This window comes from Aotus nancymaae, unplaced genomic scaffold (genome assembly GCF_030222135.1).
Source record: "Aotus nancymaae isolate 86718 unplaced genomic scaffold, 86718_ANA_hifiasm-v0.15.2.pri h1tg000007l, whole genome shotgun sequence".
In the NCBI taxonomy this organism is placed as follows: domain Eukaryota; kingdom Metazoa; phylum Chordata; class Mammalia; order Primates; family Aotidae; genus Aotus; species Aotus nancymaae.
In genome coordinates, this window is record NW_026988418.1 from 2,061,642 (window position 1) to 2,088,634 (window position 26,993).

The 26,993-nt window shown below is 36.7% G+C and overlaps 1 protein-coding gene across 1 annotated transcript in view; it reads right to left on the reverse strand.

Moving 5' to 3' along the window:
- Positions 1–203: 203 nt before the first annotated feature.
- The window catches only part of LOC135273382 (collagen alpha-1(XXIV) chain-like), a 74,376-nt gene continuing 47,586 nt past the window's right edge, over positions 204–26,993 (reverse strand). The window contains exons 8-13 of the mRNA XM_064372162.1: positions 18,622–18,675; positions 16,795–16,848; positions 16,171–16,224; positions 14,730–14,783; positions 14,463–14,570; positions 204–1,667 (exon numbers count right to left, since the gene is read on the reverse strand). Coding sequence (XP_064228232.1) covers positions 1,512–1,667; positions 14,463–14,570; positions 14,730–14,783; positions 16,171–16,224; positions 16,795–16,848; positions 18,622–18,675 — 480 coding nt within the window. The 3' untranslated portion in view covers positions 204–1,511. The remainder of the gene's footprint in view (positions 1,668–14,462; positions 14,571–14,729; positions 14,784–16,170; positions 16,225–16,794; positions 16,849–18,621; positions 18,676–26,993) is intronic.

Below are 26,993 nucleotides of genomic sequence, written 5' to 3' on the forward strand. Positions count from 1 at the left end.
CACTCTTGTTGAAAATCATTTGATCATATGTGTGAAAGTTTATTTTTGTCATGGAAATAGGTCCTATAATCCTTTTGCAGGTGTATAAAAGATATTTCTTAACAATATAAATATACATAGCATAGAAAGGCTATGCCAGAGGGGCTATCACATAGAGTAAAAGCATATTGTAACAAAAGAGGAAAAACAAATACCACTCAAAATGATTTAAAGCACATTTTTATTATAGATAGGTAAGTGTGGTTTGCTGTGGCTACAGATATATTTATAATGGATGAACGAGCTTTTCTAGATACCGAGAGGTATAATATTTTTCTTTCAGTACTGAACTAATATTTCTCTGATAACAAGGAAACATTGAACTGGCTGAGCCTATTTTAAATGGGAAAATACTTTTTTTTCTGGATGTTGCTTTAAAGACTGGTAAATTAATTTTTTTAAGTACTAACACTAAATTTAAGTACAGTGAAAGAAATCAATGAATACTATAAAAACATAAAATTTCTAAAAAGCAGAAATATAAAGTTTTTATAATTTAAAACAGCAGCAATTTAAAAAAATTTGCTGAATTAAAACTTTACAAAATATATATACACAAAGCATCATTCCAGATGATCATGAATTTTAAAAACAGTATAGCACAACCCCCAATCTCTACCCCAAACCTACTACTAAATGTAGCTGGCCTATAATAATTTTTACAACAATTTAAAAAATAAAACAAAAACAAAAAATCTCCCAATTCTTTTGTGTATAAGCACAGGTTACAATGTGCTGGCTTTGATTCCATATACACAAAGAGAATTTTAAAATAAAACAAGAACTTCACATAAATAGTTTTACTTGTTATTAAGTGTGTGACCAAACAAATTAAAATAAGTACTAACAACCAAAACATATCTTGATGTAACCAGTACATATACTTTTAAAGAATGACAAAGATGAAAAAGGAAATAAAATAGTCTATGAAAGCCATAAGCACCTTGTTTTAGAGAGAGCACCAAGCAACACAAAGAGGCAACGCGTAAGAGGTAGGGTATCACCGGCTAAGATGTATATGCCCACTGGGGACCTGAATACAGCTTAGTGTTTTGGAAAATAAGACATATTAGACTGTGGCTTGTAATTTTTAGACAGAAGCAGTGCACGTTTGGAAGCATTAGCCAGTATTGCTCCATAGTGCTCTGCATCTCCAGCTGTCTAATGGGTACTATGCGCTCAGTCAAAAATATAAGATACCCTGAAGAATTCCATATTTAAAAATTTTTAGTTCTAGGGAATTCTCTAAGAAAGCTGGGATCAATATAATTTTTAAAAGAATTAAATACTTTATCAATCATAGTCCTTTAAAAATGCCTTTTCTCCTTCTTAGGAGGAAGTCTGTTCTTCCTGAGATTCTTTAAGATTTAGCCAATGCTTTATTACATGCATTTCATAATGACAGCATCTTTCTGTCTATATTTCTCTCTCTGCAGGAATTACCTGACCAACAGCATGAATTCAGAAGTAATTCAGAGACTTTGCAGAAAGCATACAGAACTGCTTTCAATGTAATACTTTCGTTCAGTTTTGAGATGAGAAAATTTTTGTACTTCAATCACTGGAAGTTGATTAGGTTCCTGGGTGTTAAAAAGAAATGTTGCCTTATGCCAGCTGCCGTCTTGAATCTGCAAAATAAGAACAAAATGCTTTCATATGTATTTCCTTAGCAGTCACTTTCAGTAGACAATGCCCTTCATAGATAATGCGAACTTGTTTTAAGGATTAGAAATAATAAATAGAAAGTACCTAGAACAATGCTCAATAAATGGTAAAATTACTATTATTTAACTGACAACCTGGGCTTATTCCTGTCTCGAGAATGGCATTGTGTGTTCTAATTTTTCACTTCCAGAGGCTAAGGCCAGGCTTCTGCTTCAGTTGTCTGTGAATCATTGAACCAGCTATGAATTAAAAGGCTGCAATATTCCTAGTATGAGTAATAACCATCTGTTCTGTCTTCCTTTATTTGGGACTGATTCCTCAGGATGGATATTTTTCTTTAATAAAAGACAACAACCTATTTGAACCTCTGTATTTTAGGTAGAAAATAAACAGAATCAGTCAGATATGGTTAAAATCATAATTATGTGCAATCATCTTTTAGATTTCTTTTTCTCCCCCATTCTGTAGCTCTCTATTTATACAGTTTCCCTCTTTCTTCTCTTCCTTCCATGGCTTTCTGTTTCTCTTATTACTATATGCTCTTTTGTTTCTAATAAATTCTATGGAACAAAAATATATCATAAAATATCCTGTCATTAAGATTCAACCAGACACAATAGAGAAACATAATTGATGAGTTTTGTGAAGCTGTTATTTAGGAGCTAATTCACTTATTCACAGAATTGTCATGATATAAATTTTAAATTTTGAAGGAACTTCAGAGATTATTTAAGCTACACACCTTATTTTAAAGCTAAGGCAGTTGAAGCTCTTTGAAAATAAGTTACTTGCCTAAAGTCATAAACTCGGTACGATAACAAGACCTAAAATTCTGTGTGAAAGGCACTGTTAGATTCATTCAAGTCTTTTAAGCAATATTTATTGAATACTAAGTATATGTAGCATAGCTGACTAAGGCATAATCCTCAGTGTTCTTACACTGCTTGTGAAATACAAAGATGACGAAATTAGTTCTGGTTTCTGAATTCTAGTGGCTTAGAAATCTAGTTGAAGAGAGTAAAAACATAAACAATTAACAACAACAAAAAGACCATCTATGGAAAGTACAATATAAAAAATGTAAATAGTGAGTACTAAATTCCTCATTTCTAACTAGAGTACTCAGGAAAAGCTTAATGAAAACATTTGGAATATAGATGGGCTTTAAAGTATGCCTAAAATTTCCACTTGATTGTGAGGTATAGAAGGTCATTCCAGAGAAAATGAATGGCATAAGTTAAACAGGCACATGTATATACACATAAAACCACCACCACAAAAAACTAAAAAACAAATATACACACACAACAACAACCACAAAAAACTAAAAAACAAATGGGCAAGTAGAAATTGGCTGTGAAAATTAGTTTAGCATGGTGTTTAAATTAATGGATTTGACCTGGGACAGATTTTGATAGAAATTCTGGTACTGTCACTTTCCCTACATATACAATGGGAATAATGCAAACCTACCTCACAGCCTTGTAAGGATTAAATAAAGTTTCAATCAAAAGTCACTAGCAGAACACTGAGGCCTGGGGTTTGAAGTTCGGTATGCCTGGGACCGATTTCTTGTTCCTCCTCTAATTAGCTTCATGACTATGATTATCTAATTAGCTACGTTAATTTTATTTAATTTTTAAATTTAACTTTTATTTAAAACAATTTAAAAACGAAATTTTTACTTTAATTACTCTAATTGGCTGCATTACTTTGCTCAAAGTAACTTTGAGCAAGTTCTCTGGGCCTTTACTTTCATACCTATAAAATAGGACCAATAATATATTCTTTACAAAGAATATGTTATTATAAATAAAATAATCTATGTAATGCATGTTCACTTAACATATAATAAAATCCCTAGTAAATAGTAGTAGGCACTGTTGATATTATTATCACTATAATTATTGTGACAGATGAGTTTGGTTATAGTTTACAACAGACAGCCAGTGAAAGGCTGAGCTAAAAAGGCAGGTTGGGGCCTGGTTGTTGGGAGCACTGAATGGAGTTGCTAAGTTTGGACTGTATCTCAGAAGTGCTAGTGAGTCACTGAATGTTTCTGGGCCAGAGAGTACAAGTTAAATAAATGTGTTGATGATACTGATCTCTTCGAATATAGATAATGAGAGCTATATACTTCTATTTGCCTATGATTTTTCAAGCACTATTTTTCTGGAAATAATATGTTATGAAAAAGTAGAGTACCTTGGAAATGTTAAGAGATGCTAAATCATGGGCTCGACAGTGCACAAGGACAGGAAATGAAGCTACTTAAAATAATTAACGATAGATACATAAAATGGACAACTCTGTTCTTTAAAACAGGGGTCAACAAACTCTTCTCTAAAAAGCCAGAGAGTAAATATTTTAGGTTTTGTGGGCCCTGCAGTCTCTGTGACATCTACTCAACTCTGCCACTGCAGTGTCATAACAGCCACAGACAATAAGTAAATGAATTAAGGGTGGCTGTGTTCCAATAAAAATTTATTCACAAAAACAGGTGGAAGGCCAGACTTGGTCTGTTGAACGTAGTTTGTCAACACCTGCTCTAAGAAATAGTGTTTTAAAATTACAGATTTTTCATAATATCCATTATTTAATTATTATTATTATTTTTTGAGACAGAGTTTTGCTCTGTTGCCCAGAATGGAGTGCAGTGGCACAATCTCAGCTCACTGCAGCCTCTGCCTCCGGTTTCAAGCGATCCTTGTGCCTCAGCCTCCCAAGTAGCTGGGATTATAGGCGTGTGCTACCATGCCTGGCTAATTTTTGTATTTTTAGTAGAGACAGAGTTTCTCCATGTTGACCAGGCTGGTCTCATACTTTTAGCCTCAAGTGAACCACCCACCTCAGCCTCCCTAAGTACTGGGATTAGAGGCATGCCCCATAGTGCCCGCCCGCCCCATTATTTATTTGTTTATTTATTTTGAGACATAGTCTCACTCTGTCACCCAGGCTGGAATGCAGTGGTGCAATCTTGGCTCACTGCAACCTCCGTCTCCTGGGTTCAAGCGATTCTCCCGCCTCAGTCTCCTAAGTAGCTGGGATCACGAGTACCCACCACCAAACATGCCCAGCTAATTTTTGTATTTTTAGTAGAGATGGGGTTTCACCATGTTGGCCAGGCTGGTCTTGAATTCTTGACCTCAAGTGATCTGACTGCCTTGGCCTCCCAAAGTGCTGGGATTACAGGCATAAGCCATGATGCCTGGCTTCATTATTTAATTTTAATGCAAAAAAACAGGCTACAGTTCAAATTCTGACTGGTGGGGTGAGCCAATATGTAATTATACCCATATTTGGTAACAGGTATAGGGATTGACAGAATGAAATAAAACTTACCTGCCTCTATAACTTGCCTTTTATGCAATAATGAGATGTAGAGTTATAGCAGTGAAAACATGAAAATATTTATCCAAATGCATTGACTATTTATCATCTATCTATCTATCTATCTATCTATCTATCTATCTGCCATCTATCTGTCCATCCATCCATCCAGGTATAATTATTTCATATAGAGAATAAAAATTAAATTTATGTATTAACACCTGTTTTGCATGTAAAAATCTAAGACCAATTGGTATGATGCAAGTTGACAAGGTATGATATAAACAAATGATTCATTCTGAAAAATGCAGTTACAAGTCAGGCACATTAAAACTTACTACCCTTCTGTATCTGCAGTTTGTAATTAAAGACTTACTCTAATTATTCTAATTTATGGTTATATCGATTTTAAATTAGTTATATTCAACAATTCTAAAAGTGCCATTTCCTTACCTTGCAGTCATCTGAAAGCACTTTAGGTTCAAGTAGAGTGTTTACTTTAAAAATCTGGCCATTCCATGCCTTGAAACCAATAGGCAATCCTGGGCCACTTGTTTGTGTGCTTGTCCACCTCGGGGTGTTTAGACAGTGAATGGTGATGATATGAGCAAATTCAGTCAGCTATGCCTCTAAAATATGTGTTGAATCTGATCATTATTCACTTATACTGTGTTTTCTCATATTCCAAGCCGCCATCATTTTTCATCTAGACTACTGCCAAAGCTTTCTAAGTAATTTGGTGCACTTTTACCCACCATAATTCTCTTCTTCACAATAGCCCAAATAATCACTAACCATTTTAATCACACCCTTCTCCCTGCTCAAAACATTCCAAATGACCGTGCATTGCAATGAGAACAATCGCCAAACCTCTTATCATGGTCTGTAATACCTTACAATCTGGCTCCTACATTTCTCTGGCATCATGTTTTCCAATTATTTACTATACTCCAGATATAGGGATTTTTTCCATTTTTTTTTCTTTTCTCTTTTTAAAAATAGATCAAGACCCCTTCTGTCTTAGGGTCTTCGCATTAGATATTTCCTCTACTTAGAAATCTCTTTTCCTGAGATAATCACGTAGCTGGCTTTCTCCATGCTTAGGTGTCTGGCTCAATGCAGTGTCAGATAGTACTTCTGTGACCACCCCAAGTAGGCAGCCCCTTTACCTAGTCACTCCACATCCCAACAACATATTTTCTTTTTTCTCTCTTTCTTTCTTTTCTTCTCTTTTCTCTTCTTTCCCTTTCTTTCCTTCCTTCCCTTCCCCTTCCTTCCTTCCTCTATTTTTCTTTCTTTTTCTTTCTCTTTTCTCTCTTCTTTCTCCTTTTTCTCTATTTCTTTCCCTTTCTTTCTCTTCTTTCCTTCCTTCCTTTTTCTTTCCCTCCCTCCCTCTCCCTCCCTCCATCCCTCCCTCCTCCTTCCTTCCTTTCCTCCCTTCCTTCCACCCATTCATCCATCCATCCATCCATCCATCTTTCTCTGTGATCATGGCTTACTGCAGCCCTGATCTCCCAGTAGTCTCAAGCAGATCCTCCAACCCCAGCCTCTCAAGTAGCAGGGATCACAGGTGTAAGCCACCATACCAGCAAAATTTTAAAAAATTTTGGTAGATATAAGAGTCTCTTTATGTTGCTCAGGCTGGTCTTGAACTCCAGGGTTTAAGTGATCCTCCTGTCTCAGCTTTCCAAAGTGCTGGGATAATAGGCACCCAATATGGGTGTGAATATATTAAATTCACTGCACCCAATCTTTTGTTTCCTTCACAGCACTTATCACTACCAGAATTACATTCATGCTTACATTGTCTTCCCACATTAGAATATAAATTCTGATAAATTTCATCATGACAGCATGAAACCTTGACTGTTTTGTTCACCACTGTAACATTAACATCCATAACTGTGTCTGTCTTAATAAACATTTAATGAATGAATAAATGAATGACAGAATGTATGCCTAAATATGAAAATAATTAACCCTAATTAGACAGTAAGCTAATCTATTAGGTATTCACTAGTAAGAAAATAACATTTTAAAGAACAGGCACTAAATATTGAAAGTAAAACCAAAGTCTGTGAGTAAAAGGTGAAGTATAGTGAGAGATTTTTTCTAATATTTTTTAGCTTCTAGGGAACAATGTATATGAATCTATTAGGAATTTTTGCACAGTAAATTTCTACACATATTTAAAGAACCCATTATGTGTTGCCTTATTCTATATTGTATTTTCTTGTTATTATAATCAGAAAGGTCTCCCCTGACTATTTGTTCACTACTTTTCTCTTCAAGGATATGTTGTTATTATAGTTTTTTGGGGGGATGCAAATATTTACTGCTAGTAGGTTGGTTTATTTTAGTGCTTTTCCTGAAATTCATAAGTAATATTTTGCTCCAAAATGTTGGCTTTTAAAAGTTAACATTGCCCACTGCAACCCATCTGTGTATCTAGAGGCTTGCAGGGCATATAGGAAAAATAACAACTTTTTTTTTTTACAATGTAGGATTTATTCAATAATTATAGAAATAAGAACACTATTTTTTTCTGGTGTGTGTCTATAGTCCTAGCTACTTGGGAGGCTGAGGCAGAAGAATTCCTTAAGCCCAGGAGTTTAAGTCTAGCCTGGGCAACCTAGCAAGAACCCCATCCCTTTAAAAAATGCTATTTTATACAATTTGAATATGTCATTTATCTATGTCCTGTTAATTGAGAATAGTCAGCTTGCTGTTGCTTACTGATAAAACAGAGGAACCAGTTGGGGCTCCCTATTATAGACTTTGTGAAAGTAGCTGTTTTGTCTCAGAAGTATCACATTATATCTGTTTTTTAAAACAGCTTTACTGAGGAATAATTTACACTTACATATGTGACAGCCACATGATACATATATATTCATACATGATATCCACATATCATGTATATGAATTATGTGCCCATTTAATGTGCACAATTCAATGATTTTAATGTATTCACATAGTCATGCAACTATTACCAAAATCAATTTTAGAACATTTTCATCACTCCCCCCAAAAATCTCATAATCATAAGAAGTCATTCCCCATTTCTTCCTGACCCCTCTAGCCCTAGGCAATCACTAATCCACTTTCTATATGTATAGGTTCGCCCATTTAGGACATTTCATATAAAAGTACAATACGTGGTTTCTGGTGAATTGCTTCTTTCATTTAGCATAATGTTTTCAACGTTTATCAATGTTGTACTATGTACTTATACACCATTCCTTTTTATTGTCAAACAATATTTAACATGTTATTTATTAATTCATCAGATGTTGTCCATTTGGGTTTCTACTTTTTAGCTATTATAAACCATGTGCTGTGAAAATTCATGTACAAGTTTTTGTTTGAATGCAACTCTCTTGGACATATATACCTAGAAATGGAACTGCCGGGTCATAAGGTAAGTCCATGTTTGACATTTTGTGGAAATGCCAAACTGGTTTACAAAGAAACTGCAGGTTTTATATCTTATCAGCAATGTATAAGGGTTCCAATTTCTCTATATCCTCATGAACCCTAACTATCCTAGTAGGTATGAAGTGGTATCTCATTGCAGTTTTGATTTGCATTTTTCTGATATTTGCAATGATATTGAGCATCTTTTCATGTACTTATTAGCCATTTGTATATCTTCTTTGGAGAGATTTAAGTCTGTCCATGTTTCATTTATGTTAATTATCTTATTATCAGACTGTTAATATTTTCTGGATACAAGTCCTTTATCATATATGATATTTTCAAGTATTGCTCCCATTATGTGAGTTGACCTTTTACTTTCTTGATTATGTCCTTTGAATCAAAAAATTTTAATTTTAATGAAGTTCAATTTATCTTAGAAGATGTATGCCTATGTTTTCTTCTAAGACTTTTACAGTTTTAGCTTTTACATTTAGGCCTATGACTCATTTTGAGTTCATTTTTTTCTGTAGTACGAGGAAGGGTTCAACTTTATTCTTTTGCATGTGGCTATCCAGTTGTTCCAGCACTATTTGGTGAAAAGACAATTCTTTCTCTCATTGAATTGTCTTGGCATACAATGTGCTTTCCTAAATGAAATTTATTTTGTTCTTTTCCTGTAATTTGTTTCATTTCTTGAGATAGACAATAACACTAACCACACTTTGAATAAAACTCAAATTTCTTATCATGGCTTAAAAAGTCCTTCATGATCTACTCCCTACCTATTTCTTCAAGCTCATCTCAAACAACTTTTCACTATTTATTATGCTGCAGCTGTAAGAGCTTTCATTTAGTTTTCTAAAAATACTTAGCTCATTCTCACCTCTCTATCTCAGCCCTTGCTGCTTTATCTATCTTGAAGGATCCTCCCACAGTTCTTTGCATGATAGGCTCCTTTTTATTCTTTAGGTCTCAATGTAATTGTCCCCTATCCAGAGAAGACTTCTCTCACTACCCTAGCTGAAATATGTTCTCTAACTAGTTGGCTTTTCAACTCATAATAAGTTATTCTCTTTTATTACAACATTTATTTTCATTATTGCATTATCACAATCTGCAATGATTTTTTTTTTTTTTTGAGACAGAGTCTTGCTTTGTCACCAGGCGCCAGGCTGGAGTGCAGTGGCACAATCTGGGCTCACTGCAACCTCCACCTCTCGGGTTCAAGCAATTCTCCTGCCTCAGCCTCCTGAGTAGCTGGGACTACAGGCGTGCGCCACCACGCCCAGCTAATTTTTGTATTTTAGTAGAGACGTTGTTTCACCATGTTGGCCAGGATGGTCTCGATCTATTGACCTCGTGGTCTGCCCACCTAGGCCTCCCGAAGTACTAGGATTACAGGCATTGCAATGATCTTTTAATCTGTCAGTCTTCTTCATTAGATTATAACATCTGAGAATCAGGAAACTTGGTAGTCTTGTTCCCCACTGTATCCTCAATGTTTAGTAGAGTTCTTGGCCATAGAAGGTACTCAAAAACTTCATGAAATTCATGAATGAACAAAAACATTTTATAAAATCACAGTCTGTAAGGCTGAATAAAAATTTAGAAAGTCTAAGATAACACTTTTTAAAAAGCCATGGAATTTTTACTTCCAAAGAAAATCTATGTTAAAAAGACATACAAGGTTCTTTCCTGACTGATACAGGAATAGAAAAAACAGGGCCCTGCTAACTTAGCATCCCTCCTGACACAACCGTCTCGGGAAGTTCTGCATAGCTCCAACCCCTTTATTTTGTATCATGTGTGAATATATAAACCAAAGAACGACTCACTCAACAATGTACAGTGGGCTATCAGGGACACAGTGGTCAGTGCAGGGCTTCCTATTTGTGTTGCTTTATAATGTATGTTACAAAATGGTATTAGGCTGTTCAGAATAAACAAGCCTAACACCAGAGTCACAGAAACCATTCAGATGATAAAGATTTAGATAACCATTTACTCCATGATGTCACTTAATGCCATTAACCCGACTGATTGTTTCCAAGGAAACTGTTAGAAATAAGAGACAGGTATATCTTATCATTCTTTTCTAACTATTGATATTCTTCTCATCTTATGACTTCACTTTTAGGATCTTATTTAAAAACCTTATTTGAGAAGGGCACTTTATTTCATTTTATCTTCTCTCAAGATAGTCACCTCTACCTAATATCACACCACCTTAAACAGACAGTAAAAACTACATTTCAATAAATCCAACCAAATTTTGTCCTAAACATATAAAACAGGACAATTTCATTTGAATACATCCAATTTAGGAGTTCATGGTCACACATCTGTTCAGATCTTAGATAACACAGTGGTAGATTTTTTAGCATAGATAACAGACCATAAGTCAGGCAGATGTTTCTTTTCAGATGCTTCCCAATTCTTTTCTCACACAGAGTTATGTATTTAGGCAACTGAACATTTTAGCAGAAGATTCAAGCATAAAATATACATTTTTTTTTTCTGTTTAAAGAACTCTAACTCCTGGATTTGGAATTCATACTGATGCTTCCCTTGCTTTATTTTTCAATCCAGATCTCATTCCTCAATCTTCTAGGAGGTAAGATCTTTTCTTTTCTTGAAAAAAAAAAAAAAGGTTTTATTTCTTTTTCTTACTCTCTTTCTTGTTTGTTTTGTATGAATCCAAGGTAGCATCTTTGTGACACTGCCTAAGGAAGAATTTTTAAAGTGCAAAAATAAATCCAGCATCAGGCTGTCTGATTAAGCAGTAGTTCCTTGGATCGCAAAACTCTTTTGAAAAAATATGCCATGGTATTTTTATTGTGTTTATAAGCTGAAAACCATTTAAAATTCCAAAGAGAACAACAAAAAGAATAAAAAACACACACATGTGGTGTGACTAAAAAAAGGCACCAAAGATGTGTACAAGGCATGATTTTTCCTGGGAAACACTATGAAGCAGAAGAAACCTGTGTTTATCATTTTTCCATGCCTTGTTTTGAGCCCCTTTTTCATCACTGCTCTGCCCGTCACCAGCTGTCATACTGTAGCAGCCCTCTTTGGGATTCCTTGCTGTGTTAGCCTATGGTATATGTTCAGACCTTCCCTTTTCTTAGTTCTGTTTTTTTCCCTTCCTATGAACTCTTAGGATTCTGCTAGGGAACTATGCCAGTTGATATTTTAAAAATACATGCTAAAGTATGCATAACTGTTGATGGTTTTTTAACATAAAAACAAATTTGACAAGAGTTATCAGGAAGATAATCACACGTTCTTGGCATTTGTTACTTGGCTTCTCTGTGGGTCCAGGCCTGATGCTAATGGAAGAAGGATGAGTCTTCTAACAAAGATGAAAATTATTGAGAACTCTAGAAAGGCAAAATACATGGCCAAAGCTGGTTACCACATGGGCAAGGGAGGCTTAGAGATACAAGGTCAGAAAATAAAGAAATTATAAAGAAATTTCTTTATCACCCAGGTGTAGTAGCTCACGTCTATAATCCCAGCACTTTGGGATGCCAAAGCGGGGGGAACACTTGAATTCAGGAGTTTGAGACCAGCCTGGACAATATGGTGAAACCCCATCTCTACTAAAATTACAAAAATTAGGTGGGTGTGGTGGTGGGTACCTGTAAGCCCAGCTACTTGGGAGGCTGAGGTAGGAGAATCACTTGAACTCGGGAGGCAGAGGCTGCAGTGAGCCAAGATCATGCCACTGCACTCCAGCCTGGGTGACAGAGTGAGACTCTGTGTAAAAAAAATTCTTTATTAATAATTTATTTATTATTTTAAAGCAGTGCCATCTGCTATATTATCTTGTACAAATCTCTTAGCTTTTTCTAAGTTTTTTTCCCAGTTGTAAAATAGGGAATAATAACATCTATAGGCTCTTGGGAGGATTCTATGACAATATATAAGTGAAATTACGTTGTTTAGTGTTTGGACTAATGATGTTTAAGATAATTTTGGGGGCTAAGCATGGTAATTTCACCACTTTGGACAAAGCAGGTGGTTCACTTGAGGTCAGGAGTTTAAGACCAGCCTGGCCAACATGTAAAACCCTGTCTCAACTAAAAATATAAAAATTAGCTGGGTGTGGTGGCATGCATCTGTAGTCCCAGCTACTCGGGAGGCTGAGGCAGGAGAATCACTTGAACCCAGGAGGCGGAGGTTGCAGTGAACTCAGATCATGCCGTTGCACTCCAGCCTGAGCAACAGAGTGAGACTCCATCTCAAAAAAAAAAGGAAGATAATTTTTGGGAGGACTTCTAAATATTTTGTATTTGCTGTGGTGGAACACCCACCACAGTTCTCCAGGACTGAGAGGGCCGGATAGAGAAGAAATGGGCACCTACTACAATAAAACTGAAGAGAAAAAAGATTCCATTTGCCAGTGCTCAAAAATATCTTATACTTCTGGTTTATCTTCATTCTTCAAATGTTATTTTGCTATTATTTTGGGGTAGATGTGTTATAACATTAGTTTAATTGCTGCTAAAGAAATTATAGTCATTGATAAATGTGAATGGTTAAGACAGGTAGTTTGTGTTTCATTTATGATATTTGTTGTATTCTTCCAGATAGAGCTTTCGTATTAGTCTTGCAAACCTAACTGAGTTCACTGGGGCAGGGCCCATTCAGTGATCTGCAGGTTAGAAACCAGAGGAAAAGAGAAGGACAGAAAAAAAGCTGAAAATTATAAACTCTGTAAACCGCTACTTTGTCTTCCAGTCTACCCGTATGATCAGTTTACTCATAATTAGTTCCTCAGTCTTTACTGAGCCCCCATGTGGAAATACTGGTGCACAGAGTATTGTGGTTTATGGAAAGGAGTAAAGACAGAGCATCTGGTTTTGAAGAGCTCTGTTTCCTCCTGGAGAAAAGACCCATATGCTTAAATGTTGCAATCTTTAAAAGGCAGAATAAAACTGCCAGAGTCCAGAGGAAAGAGAAAGCATTTTCTGGTAGCATCAAAAGGCAAGACTTCCAAGATAGGAGAGTATCTCCAAAGTCATGAACATTTAGAGAAGTAAAGATAATAACTTTGAGGAGAATCCATGTTTAAAGACAGGATACAAGAAAAAGTGAACAGTCAAATGAAACAGCAGAATGACCAGAGAGGCTATATCTGGAAGAACATAACAAAATTAAGCATTTAAGCAAAAAAGATGCTATCTTTCTCTCTCTCTCTCTCTCTCTCTCTCTCTCTCTCTCTCTCTCTCTCTCTCTATTTTGAGACGGAGTCTCACTCTGTCTCCCAGGCTGGAGTGCAGTGGCAAGATCTTGGCTCACTGCAACCTCTGCCTTCCAGGTTCAAGCAATTCTGCCTCAGCCTCCCAGGTAGCTGTGATTACAGGTGCACAGCATGGTGCCTGGCTAATTTTTGTATTTATAGTGAAGCGGGGTTTTCATCATGTTGGCCAGGCTGGTCTCAAACTCCTGACCTCAGGTGATCCGCCTGCCTTGGCTTCCCAAAGTGCTGAGATTACAGGTGTGAGCCATCTTGCTCAGCTGCAAATCTCATTATTTATTCACATCTTCCATTTGCCGTGAGGTAAGAGAATTTGTTCAATATGATGTTTAGAATTTCCCTTGAAGTAATACCAAAATTTAGGATCAGATATGATAGCTCATATTATGCTTGCAAAGAATTTCTTGTTTCATCCTTAGGATATTATTCTACAATCATAATGTCAGTTATATGAATAAAGATCCAAAATATTTAATAAAACTAAGTTTGAGACAACATAAAAGATTGCTTTATAAATATTTTATGACAAAAGTTCCGTGGCTTATGGAAAAAGTATCTTTCCTCTTTGAATCTTAGGAGGGCTGATAATCAGTTCTTGACTTGTCCTCTCAAGCCACAGTTCCACATATACAATTACCCACTGGATATATAAGGAGGTCAGAGTGTGTGTACGTGTGTGCATGTGTACACATACAGGCAGTGAGTTCACTTAGTATTTGAAAGTGAACACAGCAGTACTTACCGGAAGGCCCATTTGGCCTGATCTACCCAAGGGCCCTATAATTCCTGGTAAGCCCATCTCTCCTTTTTCTCCATCCTCTCCAGGAATTCCCCTTCCTCCTGGAACTCCCTGTAATGCAATAAAAATTTTTTTATAAAGGAATGCAATGAAATAATTATGCTACACAATAAGCAGGTTTTTGTTTGGCACACAAAAATAATGATGTCTAATATTTTAAAGATTTTACCAAACATCTATTTTATATATAATGTTAAAAGTATAACTTACCTTTAACCCATCTTTTCCTTGGAGACCTTCTTCTCCAGGAGCTCCTGGCTCACCCTATTTTGTAGCAGAAACAGTATAATTAAAATTTTTTTGCTATATAATTCATCTTATTTTATTTTTAGCCTGTAGCCTGTATGGAAAATAGCAAATTTGTGTTCATTTATTTCTACTACTTTATTTCTAAAGAGAATTTGACAGTATAATGAGTATGATTTAGCTTGCCTTGGATAGCTCTGAAGATGATTTCATGATTCAGAGTGTCATAAATTCAAATATAAAATGATCCCAGAATATTAATACATTTTAGATAATTAAAGGTGATATATATCCATTTGGTAGCTCTGGAACTTTATACAGCTAGACTTGTGTTTCTGAGTTCAAGAAATGTAAATACTGCATGTCATAAAGTTATAGTGCTTTGCTGTATTGAATTTACATAGGTTAATATAACTTGATTCAGTTATGACCACTCTACCAGATTTTTAGAGTTTCCATATTTTCTCCCTTTCAGTAGAGAGGTACAGAGGTAAAGATTAATGTTCTGGTACATTAATTAGTTGTTTTTTAGATATGGAACTTGCAGAAATGTAGAGCCATTCTTGAAGCTATTAAGGTAAGACTGGCTCTCTTGATACTGAAATTATTTAAAAGTAAATTAATTAGCGCTGATTTATAGTTGCTCCATCTTTACTGTCACTGACATTTCTATTATCCTCACCTCCCAATCACCCATCCCACACACAAAAAAAAGAAAGGAAAAAGGAAAAAGCCAGATACAAAACTTATCTCCCTACTTTGCCTTTTAGTGAACAAATGTCTCTTAAAATTATCTTAGGAAAAAACTCCTTACCACAGCTCAAAATAAAGCCTGTCTCTATTAGCATAACTTCTCAAAGCTATCTAATTGCAATAATTTACAATTATGTCCTTGCATCTTGTTAGCTTTGCATGATCATAAGTTTTTTTTTTTCATGTTTTATTTTTCTTATTTTTTATTTAAAAAATTTTTTCTTCACCTAACCAGTGTGCTAAAAGGTTTGGGTTTTCTTAGACCAAATTAAATCTATAAGTTAGACTTCAATCTTTTATCTGTCTTGTTAGGTCAGGAACCATCCTGAGAGTTGATCACTGGTATTTATTAATTTCTTCTTAATGCGAACATTAGTGACAATTACTGTGACCCCGCATTTTTGGCAAGGGTTCTACAGAGTATACCTGATTTTGAGAAAAGGAGATATGAGGTTAAGACTAAATGCTACTGAATTAGAATAGGGACAAGGTTTGGCATGCAGCATTTGAAATTATGAAATAAAACCAAACATTTTCTATAATGTATCAGAAAGGGTTATTCTGCTATTTATTAAAGTGCTTAGACTAGTAAGTTTTGAGTCTCTGAAAGAAGCGAGTTAGTGTATTAAAAAGGTTTCCAAAGGGCACTCACCCGTAACCCTGGTTCCCCAGTTCCTCCAACACTGCCTGCAATTCCAACATCTCCCTGAATAAACAAAGGGAAAGATTAAACTCTTTTCTACTAAGACTGCATGTCTAATTATGGAGGGCATGTCATAAGGCAGGGGTCCCCAGTGCCTGAGCTGTAGAGGATACCTGTCCAAGGCCTGTTAAGAACTGTGCTACACAACAGGAGGTGAGCAGCTGGTGAGCCAGCACTACCGTCTGAGCTCCACCTCCTGTCAGATCGGTGGCAGCATTAGATTCTCATAGGAGCACAAACCCTATTATGAACTGTGCATTTGAGGGATCTGGGTTGCTCATTCCTTATAAGAATCTAATGCCTGATGATCCGAGGTGGGACAGTTTCATCCCCAAACAATCCCCTGCTCCACCACGGTCTGTGGAAAAACTGTCTTCCACGAAACTGTTCCCTGGTGCCAAATAGGTTGGGGACTGCTGTCATAAGGAATAGGAGTTCCAAAACACTTCCTGTTTTTATCTGGGGGCTCCCACCTGCTTTCAAGTTGGCAAATGTAGGGGATTCAAAGGTGACAAATGTTGGGGATTCAATAGTGAAAGTTTAGAGACTCTCCTTTATTTTTTAGAAGGTTACCTTTGCACCTGGCTCGCCTTGCAGACCAGACTCTCCCTCAATGCCTGGAGGTCCCTACAAGAGAATAATCTGACACATTACAAAGGCAATAACAATCTCCTAAGAAGATGATGGTAACACTGAACTCAAGGGTGAACTATCTGTGTTCAAAAGGGCATAATTGCTGTCCCTTTATAAACTTCATAGCATAAGAACAGATAGTTTCTGACACCCTTTAACAGTTCAAATGTCAAAACAACTTCACTTAAGATTAAGAATTTTAAGACCTGTTTCTTCTAATCCTTTCTCTCATTCTTTAAACCTCATTCAAAGGGATTTGTTCCTCCTCTCCCTTTCTGTTGTGCCTTTAGGAATCCACTTCCTTAAAAAAATTCATTTTTTCTTATTGGTTTCATAAAAAATATGCAAATAAGAGATTTTTTCATATTATAACACACACACACACACACACACACACACACACACACACACACACACTCTGAGCTTCTTTTCCAGCCTTCTTTCATGGTGGGTTCATTTTTGTTGGGAAGCCTTCAGTTTTCTTTACTTTGAGAACATATAACTTCTTGCAACCTCTGGCTATTTCCAGGCCTAAAGTTCCTACAATTGCTGATGTTATAACTATTTTTGTCTCCTAGAGATGTTTACTTTATCTGTGAGCACGCTATGTGTGCCCCCGCTTTCCTTTGGGGAGAAGTTTTATTGGCGTTCCAGGTGAACAGGTCTGCAGAAATTAGATCATGAAAACCATTACTTATCATGTTAAGAAACTGGTATTTTATCCTAAAGGCCATGAGAGCTCTTGAAACATTTAAAGGAAATGAATGATATAAAAAAGATAAACTGGCAGCAAGTAGATGATGGAATATTAGGAGCTGGAGGAGACATGGCATAAGAATGTGGGGGCTAGTGCACTGGCAATAGGGATACAAAGGAAAGGGTAGACTTAAGAGAGAATGGGCAGGGAGAGGCCCATTCAAAATAAAAAGATGGCTGATTAGAGAGGATTAGGTAGAAGAAGGAGTCCAGGATGACTCTCAGTTTTGTGTTATTGGGTAAAAGGGATATCTTTCATTGAGATATGAATCAAAAGAGGAAGAACAGTGGGAAAGTAATGAATTTGGTTTAGATATTTTGAATTTTAGCTGACTGTGGGATATCTAGGTGGATATTTAAAAAGATAACGGGAAATCAGTAATTGAATCTGAGGAGAGAGGCATACAATGGAGCTAGTAAGCTGAGAGCTATCAGAGTGACATTGGTAATTAAAGTCACTGTGATGTAGGATCACTAAGCCAAGGAAGTAAAAGGGCAACTTCATGTCAAGACTGAAAAAGGCTAATGAGAAGGTGAAGTGGCAAATCAAGAGAGAGCAGTTTCACAGCAGCCAAGGAAGGGAAGAATTTCTTTAATTTATTTAGTGCTAAAGTTATAAACAATAGAAATAAAATGATTGCATATTTATAATAAATTTAGCTTATAATTCCAAAATATATCCTATACTGGGTAATGTCTCAGTATTCTTCTATACAGGGTATATAATATCCTAGAATGAAAGGTTATCAAGTCAACTTTAAATCAGTGAAGGGAAAGCTCTATCTACTTTCTGTTCTGTCATTTCAATGACGTAATTATTAGAGGAGAACTTCATATGTATAAAATTAGACATACAATAATCATCTCTGCTTTTAATGAAATTTTAGGCTTTTTCTGAATATGAAACAGTACTATAGAATTATTTTTCATAAGATATATCTAATTATTAATTTTATCTTAGAGTCTTAAAAAAAGTAGAGTATTTATGAGGAAGAGTCACAAAAAATTTACCTCAATGCCCATTTCTCCAGGAGGTGCAACATCACCTTGCAATCCTTGCAGTCCCTATATTAAAATAAAATTTAAGACATGAGAATAAAAATTTACTCTATGTCAGTAAATGTATGCAACTAGATATAAGTTTTATAACACAGATTTGTATAATACATAATTATATAAATATGTAATACATTTATCAAGATACTACTTTACTCTGTATAAACAAAATTATATCTTTAGTTGATTTGTGTGTGTGTGTGTGTGTGTGTGTGTGTGTGTGTGTGTATGTGTGTTTTGAGACAGAGTTTTGCTCTTGTTGCCCAGGCGGGAGCACAGTGGCACAGTCTCTGCTCACTGCAACCTCTGCCTCCCGAGTTCAAGCGATTCTCCTGCCTCAGCCTCCCAAGTAGCTGGTATTATAGGCACCTGCCACCATGCCTGGCTAGTTTTCATATTTTCAGTAAAGACGAGGTTTCACTATGTTGGCCAGGCTGGTCATGAACTTAATGAGGAAAAGACTAATAATAATAACATTTCGCAAGTTGGTTGGGAAAAACAAAACATAAAGTTGACTATACATAGGAACAAAGTGAACTGTCAGTAGGAGAATGCTGTCTATTTTTTTCCATAGTGTTTATTCAGATCTTTTCATTGGGGGGTAATTCTATCACTTGACAAGTATGAATGAATCCTTTCTGTTTATTGTAAATACATCACTCTCGACAAACAGCTAACCTCTAGATCACTTCAATCCTATTTTCAAATGAAATCTGTAAGCTAAGAATTTATTTATTTGACAGCATGACTTGCAGCAAGTTACTTTAGCTCACTGTGCTTCATCCTGTAACATTTAGGAAGATGTGACTTTAAGTGCATTGGTCTATATGGTCTGTAAAGCAGGCATGATGTCTTGTCTGATACTGTATTCCTGATGCCTACCATATTGCCTGGGATACAGAAGGTAATTAATATATGTTGAATGAATGAGTTAACAACCTAGATAGAGCAGTAGTAGTGGAAACAGAGGTGAGCCACCCATGTTCCCTTTTAATGAAGTATCTTATTAACCCTGCAATCAGCTCCTTCAAGATTTAGGCCTTACCAGAGAGGCCTATGTCCAAAGCCTGATTAGGGTAGGGGTATAAAAGTCTGGCCATTTGGGCCCAATGTCTGACTGCTCTGATGGTCCAAACGGTTGGTTGGGCTCTTCTCTCCTTCTGGGGGATGGCAGAGAAGATTGAGTAAAGGCCCAGGATTTAATAGAGTGATCAAATTCCAGAGAAGGTTCAACTCCTAACCAAGACAAGTCTGTTAGGCCAAAGTCAGGGTCTTGGTTGGAAAAATAAAATGAGACTCTGATACTTATGAAAACAATAGCTGGGCAGAGGTCCCTGAAGATTTTGAACTGCTAGTCTCTGAACTCTAACAGCTTACCGAAGTGGCCTACTTTTTATTATAATCTAGCATTCTCCCTTAACATAACCTCTCCCCTGGAAGAAAACATAACCCAATTAGAATTCGCAACACCTCCTCTTCTAGCCATTATGCCGTAACTAGGGTTAAATCACAGCATAACTCACTTGGGAACTTGCTGGACCTGATGTAGGCAGGAGAGACTATACACCAAGGGAATAAAAGATCTCATCAGTATGTACTGGAAGGAGAAGAGGGCATATGTGTGGAATCTGACTGTACAGGTACTTGATCAAGAGAACCATAATATAACATAAGTAACATAAAATTAGATAAGGAAAAGTTTATTAATTTGGGAGGTAGCTGTCATAGAAGCAGAAAGCCTAATCTTGGTTTACGGATGGCAGGCTCGGTACATAGGTGCAAACTGAAGATGGATGGCAGCTGCACTACAGCTTCACCCAGAAGTGCCTTAAAAGGCAGCAACAGGGAACATCTTCCTAATGGGAAAATCTCAGGCAGTGTACCAGATCATTCACTTTGTGAGAAAGAGAGGTTGCTTGAGGTGAGAATATGTACAGACTAATGGAAATTTGTGAGTGACCTGGCTGGTTGATTAGGAACCTAAAAGGAAGAATATTTTAAGACTGGGGCCAAGAATATGTGAGAAACAGGAATATGGGAGGGCATACTGGAGTGGGTACAAAGTGTGAAGATCTTTGTACCACATGTCAGTACTTACCAGAGAGGGTCAAACATGAAAGAATACCTAGAAGTAGACATAATGACTCAGAAAGTTGACATCAGCAAGCCTTGATCATCAGTCACCTCAGTGCTAGATGATGGGTATATGAATGGAATGGACATGGTAGAAGAGACAGAAGGTATGCATGGGTCTGACATCATAGGTTCCCATTTCACAAGGCTAATAAAAATACTGCTTCCACTGAACATCTGAACTGCCAACAACAGAGAACATTAAGCCCACAATATGGTGCCATTCTTTGAGAAGCCCAACCAGCTAGTTGGACACAACTTCATTCTGGAAAGGCCAAAGATTTATTCTACCAGAAATGATGCATACTTTGAAAATGGGTTGAGTTTCCCACACTGAGGCCTCAATTAGTACCAGTATTTAATGGCTTACAAAGTGTCTCATTTATCATACGGTATCCCCAAAATACTACGTCAGAGCAGGGGACTCATTTTTATTTTTATTTTAGACAGAGTCTCACTCTGTTGTACAGGCTGAGGTGCAGTGGTGTGATTTCGCTCACTGCAACTTCCGCCCCCCAGGCTAAAGCAATTCTCCTGCCTCAGCCTCCTGAGTAGCTGGGATGACAGGCACCCACCACCACACCCGGCTGATTTTTTTATTTTTAGTAGAGAAGGGGCTTCACCATGTTGGCCAGGCTGGTCTCAAACTCCTGACCTCAGGTGATCCACCCTCCTTGGCCTCCCAAAGTGCTGGATTACAAGCGTGAGCCTCTGCACCTGGCCAGGGGACTCATTTTATAGCAAACACGGCATGGAAGTGGGCCTATGACCATGAGATCTCATTGTCATCTTATATCACACCAAGAAATTTCCAACTTGAGAGAACATTGAATGGTGTGCTAAAGGTACAGGCTAAAATGCTAGCTAGGAGATAATGCTTTATGAGGCTAAGACACTATGCTATAGAATGAGGTATATACATGGTCTCAAAGACATTTATATGGTATTGGGTCTCCAACAGGAAATACTGATGGATCTGAAACCAAGGTGTGGAAGCTGAATTAATTTCATTTACCATCACTCTCAATGTCCCAGTGCTTTCCACTCCCTCAAAATGTGAGCTCTGGAGAACAGAGGCCCTTATCCTCAAAGAAGACATATTTTCACCAAGTGACACAGTGAGAGTCTCACTGAACTATAAGCTATGGCAGTCTCTTGAGCACTTCAATTCCCCTATGTCCAGGCACCAGGAGGCAAAAATAAGTCACCCTCTTGGCATAGTTAATTCATTCCTGTTTCTGTCCCCATCAGAAGCAGAAGAAGATGAGTATCACTGAAGTCTTAAAATCAGCTGCAGTGCTAGGGGCTGCAATTTGTACCACTAAATCCTCTTCTATGTTTCCCTGAGGAAGAGAATCCACTAGTATCCCAGAAGAGCATCTCCCTGGAAAGATATGAAGAAGTAGATCCAAGTAGCACAAGGGGTAGACTGTGGTGAACACCAAGATGTGCCACCAAGATACTTCTTCAAGGAAGAATTTGTGTGGCCCAAGCTGTCAGTAGCTTCATGGTTTCCCTTAGTTCCAGAGAGCCTTCTTGACCAAAGGTACATACACCTTTCCCAGGGTGCACCTTATACAGTGATTGCTTGGAGTAGACTATAAAAGCCAAGTTATTTAAGCCTAGCATGGGACTACTCAGATGAGTCATAAAGGATTCAGAGCTTCTTGTAGGGGTGGTTGAAACTTAGTAGGGACTGTGTCACACATTGAGGTCTTCCTCTACCCAATCCTTCTTCTTCCCCTACATCCTTTCCACAACTGTTGCTTCCTCGTAAATACCTTGTAGTGAAATGCCATCTCAGCAGTTTGCTTCTAGAAAATTCAATGTGTACTCACAGTTTTTCCCTAACTGTGGGCCTCAATCCATTGAGGGCTGTGGGAATACTGAAAGGTGTCAGCAAGGTTATACACAGGTACTCAGAGTAGACTAGACATATACAACCATAACTGTTATAAATGATTCTCATTGTTGAGAATATTGGAAACAACTAAGATAGAATCTCCTATTGACCAAAATCTGTGGCTACGGGAAAAAATAGAATTTATACCTTTATTCAATGTTCACTTATGCTTGATGGACACAACAACTATCAAACCTAGCAGTGTGGCTCCTAATGTACACCGTAGTTTCAATGTCTGGGTAAGAACTGTTGCTATCCTTAGAAAACATAGAATGTTTTATCCTGCCTTCCTATAAGGAAGAAAATTGTTCATTACATATATGTGGTTTCTGAGAATTGGCTCCCAGGTCCAAAGTGTTAAGAAAATAGCATTTGGTATGTATCCCAAATCCAACCTAATAGAGATACTCTGAGACAGCCTCTGGAGTGAAATACTCATCCCTCCTTTTCCTTCGTACTAAGTAATAAATCCTTTCCTGATGATTGGCTGCAGAAGAAAACGTTTAGAGCTCACCAAAGACTGAAGACACTTTGGCAGCAAAAATTATAGCTTGTTCTAATTTTTTTCTGGAATAGTTACCAAAAAATTTCTTTAGGTCTATTTCTATTTCATTATGTGCAGTTTGCTTATATAACGTACCTGGAGAATTTTACTATACCAGTATATAGTGCCTAAGGAGTTCAGATAAACCAGATGAGGAAATGATGTAGTACAGAGATTATACTGAATCATATCTGTTACTGAACATAGGATATGCCTCTTAATTTCTTTTCTGGCATGAAGCAGTAGTATAAGTAAATAAAAATAATGACTATGCACCTGTGCTTACCTTACTGAGTTAGTCTTTGAACCTAAGAGTGTGCCTAATTTGTCTTATTAAGGTTTCCAAAAGTTGAAGATAAACTACCTACAAATACTGGGGATGAATGGAAGAAAAAGCAAATTTTATATAAACCCTGCATTCATTAACACTTCACAAAAGTGCCATAAAATATAGTCATTTATTTAGTCAAGAAACATATTGAGAGCATAATACATGCCAGGTATACTAAATAATATATAATGTTTTGTATTATCAATTAAATTCAGAATATAAGACAAGCATTTCATGATTTTGGAGGTTCCTGATTAGACGATAGTCTATTCTGGAGTCACAGTTCCTCCACTTCAGACATTTGGATACATAAGGTTTTATAAAACTGAATGGTGCTTGGTATCCAAATAGGGATTTCAGCTTCTAACATTTCCCTAACAACTATTTGACTCTTGGATCAAAAATGTAGTAATACAATAAAAGTTCAGAACAAAGTTTTGCCCTAGGAAGGTCTGGCAATGATCAAGAGAATATGCCTGGAATGTGTACTCAGCAGATGCTTTTACTCTCACACTTATGTTATGGTAAACTCAAAAACAGAAAGGCAACTTGTGCTGTACTCCCTGCACTAAATTTGCCTGGCAATGTTGTTCACATAGCCTGCCCTTTTGAATGAGTCTCTTGGTAATAAATCAAAGGTGATAATGTGAATATCATCTACCTAACTTAGTTGAACTTAGGGTGTTACTAGTTTCAAAGAAAAGCAACTTGGATGAGAAATATGAGGAATTCTCTTGCTATGACACTTGCATTGCAAAACATTTGAATTGCAAGCTCTTCCCAAGACTCTCATTGCAGGAGTGTTCAGAGAATATATGCTTATATGCAGAACATTATTTTCACATGTAAATTGTTAAATTAGTTTTATAGTTCTTCCAAGCAGACTTCATAAGTGTTGTGACTTCTTCGGATTGTATCTAAAGACAAAGTCACAGTAAGAAAATCTACCCTCTGATGCCTCTCCTCATTGTCAACATTCCTTTCCCCTCAAATCTCTCTAACTACAAATGAGGAAAATAACAGCCTGGTATGGAGGATTACTAGTCTAAAGACAAGAGTTCCAGCTTAGTTCTTCCATTCTGAAGCAAGTCTTTGAACCAATTTGGGTTTCACCTTCCTAATTTGAAAAACAAAAAGGATGGACTAGATAATTCTGTTCATACTTTTCAGCTCTGAAATTCTATGATTTTAATAATAAGAGAAATGAAAAGCATTCAGCTATTTAGAGGGTATTTAAAATCTTTTGAACTGGTAAGAATGAGACAAGTATATTAAAAAAAATTGGAATTCTTTTATTATTTCATAGTGAAGAAGGTGTTTCCAGCATTCTGAATCTTCAGTATCACTAAGAAACTATTTCCTGACATATCTACAGGAAGCAGACTTTGTGACTGCTCAGAGCTTACTTTATTGTTTTCATTAATCCTAAAAACTTGTCTAATCTTCTAAACTTGTTTAATCTTCTAAACTCATGTGGGCTCTTTGAATGTAGTAGCTGTGCTCCATTAATTGTGATGTTCATCTCAATGCTCATACCATTGTCTAGCACCGTCCTGGACAAATAGTAGGTGCTCAGTAAATATATATAGAATGATTGCACAGCATAAATTAGATGCCGGTTTCTAAATTAACATATTGAAATTATAGAAGTTCCCACAGTGTACTTAAACATAGGAATGTTAAAGTCTTTACTTGTTTAAGTTATGAAAAAATAAAGACGGAAAACTGGAGATCATACAGGGAAAAAATGTTCTCAAGAAACGGCCTTTCTTCTTTCTTTAGGCAATAATAAATCCTTTTGAAATTCTCTGCCAGCTAGACTATGGTTTTTTGAAATACCATTTGATAGACACATATGACATTTTTAGAGCTCAAGTATAGGATAGCATCATTAAGATATGCTCCAGAAAACCCAGAAAGCTTTTCTGAAAGGTGAAGACATCATTTTCAGAATGAAATGATAGAGGGCCACATTTCTCATTTTTTTCTTGCATTATGATTTTCTCTTGTATCACTTATTCCTGCTGGTTTTGGATATCTACCCTATATGGTGTTGGCCTAATAACAAGGAAAGTTACTGGTTTTTCCTTGGCTTCATTCTGTGCCTTCCAGTTTAGTACTATTGGTTATTAGGAGTTCTAAAATTTTGGCTTTGCTACATTGTAGAATACACTAGGTAAATTAGTAATCTCATTAGTCGGTGCCACTGTTCTGACTGTCATAATCTGAAAGATCAAAATCCTAAAAGATCAAAATTTCTAAAGTCTAAATTTCCAAAAATCATAATCCTCAATGATTAAAATCCCTAATGTCAAAATCCTGAAAGTTGAAACCCGGAGAAGGGATTAGTGTGTTTTCAGTTGTATGCAGGGTAATGCAATTAAACCCGGAGAAGGGATTAGTGTGTTTCAGTTGTACACAAGATAATACAAGAGAAAATCACAATGCAATGTTAGTTACATCACCTTAGGTGAAACTACTACCTTGTCACTGTCTTTATTTGGAAATTATATATGGTGTGAGGATTTGCCTATGGGCACCAAATTGATGAGGGGTAGACATGACTTAATTTCAGGTGCCAATTTGACTGAACTAAGGAATACCTAGGAACCTGGTAAAGCATTATTTTGGGTGTGTCTACGAAGGTGTTTCCAGAGGAGATTAGTATGTAACCCTGAGTGGACTACTAGGTGGGGAAGATCTGCCCTCAGTGTTAGCAGGGACTATCCGATATCTTAGGGCCTGGAGAGAACCAATACAGAATTAAAATTGGTCACTCTCTGAGAGCTGGGACAGACTTTTCTTCTGCTGCCTTGGACACTAGAACTCTAGGCGTGCCAGCTTTTGGACTCCAGGACTTACACCATGCTCTGTGGCTTTTGAGCTTTGGACTGAGTTACATCATCAGCTTCCATGGTCCTGAGGCCTTTGTACTTGGACTGAACCAAGTTACTGGCATCCCAGGGTCTCCAGTCTGTAAACGGTTGATTCTGATACTTCTCAGCCACCATAATCATGTGAGCCACTTCTCTTAATAAATCCCCTTTCACATATCTACATATAACCTTGTGGTTCTGTCCCTCTGCAGAAACCTGGCTAACCCAAATAAGCTATGGGGAAGCCGAGTATCATTCCTTCATACTTTATTCCTTACAACACAATGAAAGAGATCTGTGAAATTGTTCCCTCACCCAAAGAGTGTGGTAAGCGTATGAGGCTACTTAATGGTGAAAAAGTTTAAAAGTTAATTACTATTGGTATTGTAAAAGCAGAAAACCACTTAATTGCAACAGTTGAGCAATAATGAGACTTTCAAATCGACAACATGTGTTTATAAAATGTGTAGACAACAACCACTCTCTAACTACAAGTGCAGCAGGTGTTTCAAAGATTACAGAAGTGAAAATGCAGGTTAA